The 10312-nt window shown below is 38.7% G+C and overlaps 3 protein-coding genes across 5 annotated transcripts; 1 reads left to right on the forward strand and 2 right to left on the reverse strand.

Annotated features, from left to right (window-relative positions):
• Positions 1–152: 152 nt before the first annotated feature.
• On the reverse strand, positions 153–2621 carry arpc3 (actin related protein 2/3 complex, subunit 3). The gene is made up of 7 exons (XM_086096147.1): positions 2470–2621; positions 2049–2148; positions 1509–1585; positions 1180–1248; positions 774–900; positions 493–587; positions 153–401 (listed from the first exon to the last, which is right to left on the reverse strand). Exons 1-7 carry the CDS (start codon positions 2614–2616, stop codon positions 339–341), a joined length of 678 nt encoding a protein of 225 aa, XP_085952273.1. The 5' UTR covers positions 2617–2621; the 3' UTR covers positions 153–338.
• Positions 2622–2645: 24 nt separating this feature from the next.
• Positions 2646–5815, reverse strand: gpn3 (GPN-loop GTPase 3). Of its 2 annotated transcripts, XM_086096146.1 has the most exons (8): positions 5647–5815; positions 5402–5510; positions 5119–5286; positions 4821–4945; positions 4448–4563; positions 4239–4335; positions 3449–3577; positions 2646–2925 (listed from the first exon to the last, which is right to left on the reverse strand). In XM_086096146.1, exons 1-8 carry the CDS (start codon positions 5692–5694, stop codon positions 2860–2862), a joined length of 858 nt encoding a protein of 285 aa, XP_085952272.1. In that variant the 5' UTR covers positions 5695–5815; the 3' UTR covers positions 2646–2859. The 2 variants fall into 2 exon arrangements, with proteins under 2 accessions (XP_085952272.1, XP_085952270.1); XM_086096144.1 differs by having other exon boundaries at positions 2646–3577.
• Positions 5816–6331: 516 nt separating this feature from the next.
• rnf170 (ring finger protein 170) lies at positions 6332–9268 on the forward strand. 2 transcript variants are annotated; one of them, XM_086096837.1, is made up of 7 exons: positions 6332–6551; positions 6648–6822; positions 6932–7010; positions 7270–7384; positions 7541–7614; positions 7733–7864; positions 8265–9268. In XM_086096837.1, the coding sequence occupies exons 2-7, from the start codon at positions 6683–6685 to the stop codon at positions 8532–8534; spliced, it is 810 nt and encodes a 269-aa protein (XP_085952963.1). In that variant the 5' UTR covers positions 6332–6551; positions 6648–6682; the 3' UTR covers positions 8535–9268. The 2 variants fall into 2 exon arrangements, with proteins under 2 accessions (XP_085952963.1, XP_085952962.1); XM_086096836.1 differs by having other exon boundaries at positions 6667–6822.
• Positions 9269–10312: the final 1044 nt, after the last annotated feature.

Genomic DNA, 10312 nt, shown 5'->3' on the forward strand with positions numbered 1-10312 from the left:
GACTAAAAAGGTGATAAAAAGCAATCCAGAGGCTCTCGATTAGTGTGAAGGAATCTGTGCCTTAAATTATGACAAAAATAAAAATGCCTTGTACAATTTTACAGTACCGCAAATGTGACTTTCCTTAAAACATTTAACAACACAGAACAACATTGTCCCACATCCCTAATTGCTTTATTGAATTAAGCAACAGCTCAATTGAACGTTCACTTTTAAGTGAGGACACATCCTTATCAACTCAAAGAGTATAAAATTGCACCACAAAAAACACAACTCCGACCTTAAGAAATAAAGCATCCATCTGTCAGGCGCAGACGAAAACACTGCACACTGCTCGTTTACTGTCCTGGAGCAGACAGGCTCTTGTTCATGAACTGCTTCTTGACGAAACACATCCACCACTGAAAGAAAAGAGACCAGAATGGTCAGAAGTTTTTGAGAGCAAAACATCTGGACTACGGATTTCCTTGTATGTGTACAAAGTAGACTCACCTTGCTCGGTTTGTCTGTCTGGGGGTCGAACACACGCTCACATAGCCTCAAGCCGGTCTCCTGTCTGATCTGCTGGAGGTACAACCTCATCGTGTCTGGACAAGGTTGGAGAGTATTATCATTCATGTGCTTTTGTTTAATCGTTGGAAACGTTCTTATCTGGATCCTCTTTCATGCGCGTAAAAAAAATAGCACCACAATCGCAAACTAGACTAACCAAACTGTACAGTTTGCAATTTATTGTCGGTTCCTCGAGTGTGCTTTTGAGCCCCGTGTCTCACCATCTTCCTGCCTGTTAGCTGGCTTGGCATACATGGCGTTGAGTGGAAAGCCAGGCTCTCCGGGAATGGGAAAGTTGGTGATGCCGAGCGTGTACATCTCCTTCTCCCCTTGGCCCCTGGAGCTGCACTGCAGAGTAACACGCAAACATGTCGACTTATGTGATTATGATTATCAAAAAATGGTTACATTAAAACACTAAAAATGAGTCTGTGGATTTTGTGTCCATATCAAAAATGTATCAGACATGCCACACAAACAGACCATAGAAATGCATATTTATATATTTGCATAGAAATCTTGAGGTCCTTTGCATTAATTTGTTTATGATAGAATATCTTTGATTGTGTTCAAATGTTTACATTTTAACTTAAATGCAAAGAAATATCAGCTTTGAATATGATTTACCTTTTGCAGCTTCTTCAGACACTCGGAAATATAGAGTGTGATGTAAATCAACGTCCTGTCTGCCTCATTCTGGGAGGGGGGGGGGGGGGCACACAAAGTAAACATTTGATTTCATTCACAGAGGAGTAGTGCAATTCCAAACATTTTTTCAACTTCCACTCCTGCCAATAAGAGGAAGCAAGCTTGGGCATGTTAAGGAATTAAGTGCACAGCTACTTCATCGCAACATGCATGAGCTGTAGTCAGTGAAGAGCTGTTTTGTCCTTTCACATTCTGTGTGATGGCTTGAAATGTGGAGTAATCGCACAGTGCTCGTGCAACGTTCTCACCTTGATCTCGTAGTTCTTGAAAAAGACATTAGCCTTGAAGTAGTAGATCGCCTCATCAATAATGTCAGAATCTATGCCTGAAATGGACAAAAACATGCTATAAATTTCTAAATTATGTGTCAGACTCATAAGACAACACAAGCACTTTTAAGTCATTTAGGAAGACTATCGGGGCCACACTGGATGGAGGAAAAAAAAGTACATTTTTAGGGTGGGGATGAGTTGAAATCAGGCATATATGGAGGAACAAAAATGCCAAAATACATAAATAAAAGTGAAAATAAAAACTTAGATAAAAAACAAATCAAAAATTAAATGTGAAAAAATATATATAAATGGAAATAAAAACCACAACAAATATATAAACGCCGTGAAAAGGAAGCATTTGCATTGCGGAAATATCAGAAATGCCCGGATGTTCAGAACTCTCAATACAGGAAGTTACCCACAAACGACTCAATTTAGCTACTTTGAGGAAGAAATGGCTATCTTGCGAGCAAATAAAATCTTTCAAGGCAATGAAAGGGCGAGCTTACTCACCATCTCCTCTCGCCGGTCCCTTAAACTGTGTTTTCAGGGGCAGTAACGCCATGTTCCCCACCGTCCTGGTGTTCTCCTCCTGCATGGTCGAATGATACGCCTGACAAGAGAGGTTCAACACAGCTGCTGACATGTTCCAAACTTACAGCGGCTGCTCGCATCGCTGTCGAAAAGTCGCACGTTTTGCTGCTACTACTTCGGAATAAAACGTTAACACTAACATTCCTAACAAGGTTCATCATCACTAGATGCTGACCGAAGCAGTTACAAGCCTTTTTTTCATTTAGGGGCGATTGCTAACCTTGCTAGCCTATGATGCTAACATCAAAGCTAGCGAACTCAACACTGTCTTGAGTTCGGTACATTTTGAGTTCAGAACTGTATTTACTGCCTATGACCACGAAAAAATGAATGCACTTACCGGCATGGTGAAGGACAAATAAATGAATTTAACCACTCGGCGACCAATTTTAGAACCGTGCGATGCTGCTTCCGCCTTTCCCACCCTTCTGATGAAACAGGAAGAGGCCACGCAGCACTTTACAAAATGGTCGCAAAGGGGCGACATAAACGCTTATTTACTCAAGAACGGGAAGATGCAGTTTGGATATTTATTTATTACTAAAATATAATATTTACAACGTATTTTTCAACAAAGCGTCATGATAACATCCAACAGGATAAAGGAAAAAAGAAAGAAGAAAAAAAGACAGCCACTCAACAAAGTATTTTATCTACTGGCCACACTTCCTGTTCTTCATTTGCCTATTAGGGAGTTAAATGGCAAAGTTAAGTCCTGAAATGACATTTCTCAGCTTTCCACTTGGCCTTGGAAAAACTCATCATAATTTGTGTCGCCAAGGTCTTCATCGGTGTCCTGTGAAAGAGGATAGAATGGGAAGTGAATGCCTATTTCATCAAAATTGTACTTATAAATGCGGTCCCGGATTTACAACGGCCCAAATTGACAGGATTTTCAGGACATGAATGAGGCGCAGCATTATTATTTTTTTATCTGGTAGCAGAAGAAAGCACAAGACACCACAGCTCTACTTAATGTTTTTGTTTCATTTTCAAGACAAGACTTTTTCATGCAAATATTATAATTATGACATGTCAAAGTTACAAGCAGCATGCAAAGAACTAGTTTGCAGAGCTGTGTACGAATACAAAGTCGCATCTTACAAGGAGACATGCTTAATTACCAGCATACGTAATATTTTCAACTTAATTTATTTAATTGATTGTCCTAAAATTATTATTTACTCCAGTGTCTTTAATCCTGCATTCGCGTAAATTAATCATAGGCTACAGATTCAGATAACCTCGCCCGCAGTGTGACCTAAATTCCGTCGTAAATTAAGGACTCGTCTCCCTATAAAAGGAATTATAATTATTACCTTTGGCTCCTTGACTTCCAGATCCTCTCCGTACTGTATAGAGAAGTCAATATGTTGTAGTACAATATTAATACCTTCCTCATCGGTCCGGTCAAAGGGCATAAATCGCACCAAACTGTAGTCATCAATCTGGAGACAAACGGAGAACTTTCAACACACGACCGCACGTCATCCTCTTGGGATGGAATCAACTCATTAAGTTAGATTCTGTTCCAAATCATGGGTACTTTGTGCAACTTAATTTCTAGAGCAGTAGCCACTTGCGTGATCAACCAATGCAACAAACGTGATTCTGGCAAATTATAATCCGAGTAAAAACACAATCACAGCAGAGGTGCAACGAATAATTGACATATAATAGCATAAAAATAATTAATTTTAAGAATCAATTGGAGACTTTCCTGAATTTAAAATGGTTCATATCCTTGGAAAAGTAAATATTCTCAGATGTATGTATTCCTCAGTAAAAAGCAGACTGTTTATTTGGGGAGGGGGTGTCCTCAAAATAAACGTTTGCAAAAATCAGATTTTACTTTGGAAAACAATGATCAACTTTTTTGCTTATTTTCTGAAACATTACAGACCAAGCCAGTAATTCAACCAGAATTATTATTATTTTCTACAGTTATTTTTATTTATTTTTTATAATGAATTGTTTTGAAATAAAGGCATTGAAATGAAAACTTTTTTTTTTAAATCCAATTTGCCAAAAATAATTAACAGATTAATCAATTATTAAAATAATCACCATTTACATCCGTAAATGACAGTATCAGATAAACTGCCTTACCAGTTCACAAATAGCTTCGGTCAGCTTCTTGAACTTTTTACTTGTGATGCTGTCAGAGTTATCCCCCATCATGGAGTACATATCTGGATCAAGGTACCTTGGGAAAACACAAGGCTGCATTTAGGGGACAAACCTTAGTAGAGTTTAACGTACTACAAGGTACCACGGTGCATTTACTTTACTATTTGTTTCATGTAAATTGCATTTACTGTTCAATTTCTTTCTTGGCTTTGGGACTGAGCAGATCCATTTTTGTCATGATGTTTATTTGGGGAATCTCCAAAGACACCATGGCACTCAGTGCCGCCATGACTCCCGAGATGAACTGTAGTCAGAAGAGACATTAATGCAAATACACACACGCACGCACGCACACACATACACACAAAAAAAAGAGCAATGATGATGACATTACCGAATGAACAATACTGAGCTCTTTAGAAGAAATAAGGAAAAAAATAATAATAAATAAATAAAAGAAGACACATTAATGCATTTCACATTCTAATCGTGTCAAACTAAGAAGAACATATAAAATGGTGTTTTTAATCTAAAAAATCTAAAAAATAAATAAAACACAACCTTGAAAGACTCCACCATGAACTGGGAATCCACCAGGAAGACACCACACACCCGGAATTCCCACTGCTGTAGCTGCTCCACCAGCTGCCTCATGACGGGGAGGTGAGTATACAGCTCAATCTGACCTGGAAAAGGCAAAGATGTTCATCTTAAAAATGCACATCTACAATAAATGTACTTATAACCTTGAAATGATGATTTGTGTATTACCCCCCCCCCCCCAACAAAAGTCAGAAACCTTTCATTAAAGACACCTGGGAATGGATTTAACTAGTGGTGAAAACGCATTGCATGTCACCTGGGCAGTCAAACAAGATGTAATCATCTTCTACGTGACCCAAGGCTTCCTCCAGCCAGTCAAAGTTGTTGGCAAAGTATTCCATACAGAAGACCAGACCACCATTAGGGCCAAATCTAAGAGATTGATCTTCCATCACGTCGTCTACCTGGATGAGTTCACGGATGTCTGACAACAGAGATACCGGGAGATTTTCATAACACAAATCATATTTGGTCCTAATATCAAGCTTTTGATCTACTGAGTACTGGTGGAAAGTGTGTGATGTAGTGGAATTACTCACCTGCCATAACAGGGTAGTCAAAATGTTCTGCCGCGGGGTCAAGATTGACCACTTGAACAGAACGGTTCAAAGACTCAAAGTGTTGGATCATCGTGGAGCAGTAGGTGCTCTGTAAAGTCAAACAATAACAAGTAAAGCACGTGTATCTTGAATTGTTGTTAGCTGAAGTGCTAACAAGCTAAGGCACGATGCCATCTCGAATATGTGCCTCAAACTGGTATTTAAAGAATCGTCTGATAACTTACCTTACCGCTACCCGCGGGACCCATCACTATCTGAGCATAACGAGGCATTTTTTTGCCACGAATAAATAAATATGTTTGTAAAACTAGTTCCCTGTTCGAGATAACAGCATTGTTTTTGCTACGAATGAAGGCCTGGTACTTCTTCGTAACAGTTTGATGAAAGTAATATTACTGATGAGGCAAACTACTGCCATCTAACGTTAAAACGGTGAATTGACAGCACCGCAGCTATGACCAGAGATGTTCAAAGAATAAGATTACATACTAGGGAAATGCGACGGTGTAACAAGAGCGACCCGGAAAATATCCGTGAAATGGTCCAAAGTGACGGACGTCACCTTATCAAATTAAATTAAAATAATTATTTTGAGAGGTTCTACTGTACTGTATATACAAATGCAATAAAATCCAGACATCACATTGAAAAATATGTAGAAGACGGGAATAATAATAATAATAATAATAATAATAATAATAATAATAATAATAATAATAATAATAATAATAATAATAATAATAATAATAATAATATTATTATTATTATTATTATTATTATTATTATATATATATATATATATATTTTTTTTAAACGGTTTTACTAACGGCGCTATGGGATTACCTCATACTTTCCAATGGACGTCGTGCTCCGCCGAACCAGAAAATCTCATTCACAGAACATCTTCGGTAAGACTCAAGACGCTTTAAAACGATAGTGGCTTGCTAGCAGCTAGCAGCAAATGTAAATGATTTAGCGTACGAGGTCTTTTGCTATGCTTACCAACGATTGCCATTGTTCAGTTGTAATCCTAACATCACAAGAGACTGCATTTACTGGCAGGCAATGCCTCATAATCCTAGAAAGTAACGTCTGTACAGACCAACACTTGGGATAGTTTGTTGCAAAGGTGAGTAGAATTAGTAAGAATGCCAACCTGGCGCACTTGCATGTTGGTATGTAGTGTGATAAGCAATTGCGCAATATTTATGCTTATTCACCCCAGTAATTGAGTTAATGATCAGGTTATGAGTGTGGGTGATGGAGGACAATCAGTGTGGGGACGTCAACTACCTCATCCAAGATGAAGACACGTTAATAGAAGGTGTGAGCAACCAAGTTCTGTTTGTTGTGGTGCTCACCATCACCTTCCTAGCAGGCATCCTCACGCTGCTCTGCAGGTAAGCAAATTCAACTAAAAACAAGTGTTTTTTTGCATGATTTGAAGTCATATTGCTCAGTTGTTTATGTTATTGACGACATCATATTTATTACATATTGACATTTCAGAGAGGAGCAGCAGCAGAATATTCATCCGGAGAATCAGGAGCATGTACGGGCTGTCCGACAGCAGCTTCAAACGGAGCAGGTTTGCAGGCACAATAGGGGATGCAATAAATATGGATGTCATACAAAAGCGGAAACAGTAAAATCACATAAGTAAAACAAAAAAACGATCAGTAATAATAGTTGTAGGATTCTATTTGAATTGGCTCCTTATTTTCAACACTAAAAACTGACATCAGCAAAAATGTCACTGGTGTAATATGACATTTGTAATTCTAGGTCGTCTGAATTATAGCAATGTGAATCTTTACGTGTTTTAATTTGAATTTATGTATCCCCAGGAGGAAAATCCCCAGCCGGAACCCAGGCAACAGTATTATAGAGACATGTCTTGCCCCGTGTGTTTACAACAAGCTGTCCTACCCGTTGAGACCAACTGTGGTCATCTTTTCTGCGGTATGTGTGATATTGTACCGCCGCTGTTTGGTGGAATTGACCCCGTAGTTTTTACCTATGGATAGGTATAAGAGGAAAATGTTCCAGTTGTATTCAACGCTTAACTTGCCTTTGCTTTTATTGTAATTTTAATGTAGCTGTCCCATCCCCATGTAGGTTCCTGTATTATAGCCTACTGGCGGTATGGCGCCTGGTTGGGTGCCATTAACTGTCCCATATGCAGACAAATGGTGAGACTTGACACATCTTATTTCTTTTTTTTTTTTAAACATCTTTTAATCTTGGATTTTCTTCAAAGTAAGCTACCGTACAACTTGTATCATTTTTTCCTCTCCTCCCTGTGTCCAGGTGACATTGCTCTTCCCGCTGTTCCATGAGAACGCCGGTCCTCAGAGGGTCCAAGATGGCGAGGCAGAGCCTCAGCTGATCTTAAGAGACATCAACGACTACAACCGTCGCTTCTCTGGCCAGCCGAGATCTGTGAGTTTTAGCAAAAATAATACACAGCGAGGCCTCTGGCAGGTACTCTTAATACGCTTATTGTACAGTAGTAGAACATCTGACGTCAAACAGTTCTAAGGTCGTCGCATTTTGCGGTCAGACGAGTCTAAATTACTTTCGTCTAGCATCACTGTCAAGCACATTGTTGCTTAATGTTGTACATAATAGTATGTGTTATGGATATGGATGCATATCAGTGCCCTTCACAACTGTGCTCGGCATATCGTCTCGTTGTCGTGGAGACAACCTTCATCTGCCGGCTGTAGAAAAAAAAAAGTCCAGACATCAGATGTTTTGGGAGCAGGCCAACAATAATAACTTAATAGAACCGAATTATGAATTTGTGCTTATTGTCCTCTTTTCCTTCTATTTCTCTCAGTTAATGGACAGGCTGCGTGACGTACCCACCCTCCTCCGCCACGCTTTCAGGGAAATGTTCTCCATGGGCGGCCTGTTCTGGATGTTTCGAATCCGAATTCTCCTCTGTCTGGTCGGAGCCCTCACCTACCTGGCCTCGCCGCTCGACATCCTCCCCGAGGCGCTTTTCGGCCTTCTCGGGTTCATGGACGACTTCTTCGTCATCCTCCTCCTCTTTGTCTACATCTCCATCATGTACCGGGAGGTGGTCACGCAGAGACTGAACGGCTAAGGCGGCGCTCGCCGCTAAAAAAAAGACGCTCCCTGCGCTTTTCGCATCCAGGAAGTCCAAGCTCATTTTTTTTTTGGGGTGGAGGTATACGCACGTGTGTAAATGACAAAAGGGAAGACTTTCAAAACTGCTGGTTTGCTTTGCTTATTTGGTAGCCAGCGGGCTCAAACCTTCAATGGAGGGGGACGAGAGAAAAAAAGTACTAATTTACTGTATTTCCTCAAATTGTGGCGGTGTATGAACATCATTGAAGGTGTGTATTTAAAAAAAAAATTAAGCTGTGGGGTTCATTTTTTCCGCTTTGGCCAATACAAAAGGGTGATTGAAAGGATTTGCTTTACACAAAAGGCCACACAATTTGAGGAAATGCAGTGTTATCATTTTGTTTGGGACTGTGGATTATGTTGTGATGGGGCTTTTTTTTACAGTGGATTCAACACCAACAAAAACATGTAGTATATGGGGCTGGTCAATTTGTTGAATTGGACAATTCACCCACCAAAATGTGCGACTCACAACCTGTTAAGCATCTCTACAATTCTTAATTTGATTGAATATTCAATTCATGTAAAATCGCCAACTATCCTAATCAATCCTATGTTTCTACTTGCATTTTTTTCTATGATGTCGCACCTGTGGCTGTGAGCTGGTGCTTTCGGTATACTGGACAATTGGTCTGTTTTGTAACCTGCAATTGAAAAAATAAATGTGATGTTTGAGCAATGTGCAATTAATACATTTCTGACATATTCTTTTTAACTGAACATGCCACACCAAGTGGCAGTCATGACGAGTTGACAATAGTTTCGTGGCACACTCAGGTTGGTGGGAGGTTGAGAGGGGTCCTGACATCTGAGCTGAAAATTGCTGCAGGGTCCATCTGTTTTGTAGATTAGTGTGGTAACATGTAGCATAAAATCTTTCAAGTGATTCCGACTTCTCTGATGACCTGTTCCTTGAGGTGTTTTGGATACTGTGAAGTGTGAACTGGTTGGGCAAGAGTCTGTCGACACTGTGACTCGAAATATGTCAAAGCCGTGGCGCATTCCGCACCACAATTGTTACAGTCCAGCATCAACCATTTGATATTGTACCAATGATTAATAGTACAACTCATCATTTTGGAATCAGCTATGAAATTCCTGCTCACTGGGTATGATACTTCATAATTGAGAAATAAATTGTTGCAATAAAGCAGAGAAGATAATACAGTTCCAATGCCTTTTTTTAAATATATTTTTTTAACGCCGTGTTAGAATAAGACAAAGCAAGTAAAGTACAGATACTGTTTTTCAAATGTGAGTAAGAAAAATAAATATTCAAGTACATATTACTGAAAAATCTACTGACAGTAACAAAGTATTTGTACTTTATTACTTATCACTGCTATACATTACTTTTTATGATATTTTTGTTTGGCAAATGATGTGTAAAGCAACATAATTTATTACCATCAAGCATCCCAAATAGATTTAATGACAGTGATGGATTTGTTTTAATATTTATTTGTATGTTTCTGAATATATATATATATATATATATATATATATATATATATATATATATATATATATAATTTTTTTTTTACATATTATTTTTCTCTGTCGTAGAAAAAAGAAAAAAATATCCGAAAAACAGAAGAAAAATATTCTGGGAAAAAAATGAATATATTATATAAGAGAAAAACATTGTTACGAAAAACTGGGAGGGGGAGCTATTCTATGAAAAAACTAAAACCAACAAACAACTAAAAAATTCATACTGTCCAAATAAATTCT

Source organism: Leptonotus elevatus, chromosome 15, assembly GCF_054856555.1.
Source record: "Leptonotus elevatus isolate MCC_2025b chromosome 15, RoL_Lele_1.0, whole genome shotgun sequence".
Classification (NCBI taxonomy): domain Eukaryota; kingdom Metazoa; phylum Chordata; class Actinopteri; order Syngnathiformes; family Syngnathidae; genus Leptonotus; species Leptonotus elevatus.